This window comes from Vavraia culicis (assembly GCF_000192795.1).
Source record: "Vavraia culicis subsp. floridensis unplaced genomic scaffold supercont1.183, whole genome shotgun sequence".
Taxonomy (NCBI): Eukaryota; Fungi; Microsporidia; family Pleistophoridae; genus Vavraia; species Vavraia culicis.
This window is the reverse complement of record NW_007360786.1, coordinates 1-950: the sequence shown is the minus strand read 5'-3', so window position 1 is coordinate 950 and position 950 is coordinate 1. Positions and strand designations below refer to the sequence as shown.

The 950-nt window shown below is 37.8% G+C and overlaps 1 protein-coding gene across 1 annotated transcript; it reads right to left on the bottom strand.

Moving 5' to 3' along the window:
* Window positions 1–140: 140 nt before the first annotated feature.
* Window positions 141–950, bottom strand: VCUG_02707 (uncharacterized protein; the record flags this gene model as incomplete). The annotated part of the gene is made up of 1 exon (XM_008077525.1): window positions 141–950. A coding segment is annotated over one exon (810 nt), but the record flags the coding sequence as incomplete, so codon positions are not given.

Sequence of the window (950 nt, the reverse complement as noted above, 5' to 3'; positions counted from 1 at the left end):
TGCATCTCATCAGATTGAATTATCATATATTTTTTTTCGTATTGTGACTTATTGCTGTTCCTGTACGTTTTTAGCATTTTTATCGTTCCTGCTGCGCGTTATTTTCTTGCTCATCTGTTTATCCCACAGTTAATTCATCTCTACGGCTCAATGTATTTCTCTAACAAGGCGAATAATGTATCAATACAGTAAGGTTTTACAACCACCTCTTTAACACCCATTCTCAGATACTCATAGCACCTCTTTTCATCGAACAAATCTAGCGTGAGGATCACAACCTTTGCGTTCTCTAAGAACGTCTTGACCAGCACGTAATTATCAACAGACTTCTCCGATATTATGAGGATGTCCGCTTGTAAATAATCGGTGGTAATTGTGACAGGAAGAGCAGAAAGGAACTTAACAATGTACATTTGATCCTCTTCTCTGTTTTCTATGACCATCACATGCTTGTTGTTTATCGTATTTCTGTTCAGTGACCGGTACCTGCTACCACTAAAGATACTTTTCATTATATCAGTTCCATTTTCGGTCTTTTCACTAATATCACACCCTCTCTGTACATTTCTTAGCAATCTTTCTTCAACGAACTTCTCCAACGGTTCATTGTACGTGTTTAAATTTTTATCGTTTCTTTCCGGATCAAAAACATTTTCTAAGCCGATAAGTTTTTTAAACCGATCTTCACTGCGAACATTCCTCGTTTCAGCCCCGTTACTTCCACCAAATGGTACCACCACCCCTTTCATATGCAATCTATCGCTATTTTCTGGATAAATGCCAGGAACAGTCCATTCCAATCCTTTAAAGTTCTTGTAAACCTGCTCACATGTGCTGCTCCGATACGTACTAAGTTCATACGCATTCTTATTATAATTGCTGCATGGTCCTTTGTTATTGCTATTTTCATCCCTTTTTATGGTATTTTCATTATCGGTAGGTCCTCTTTC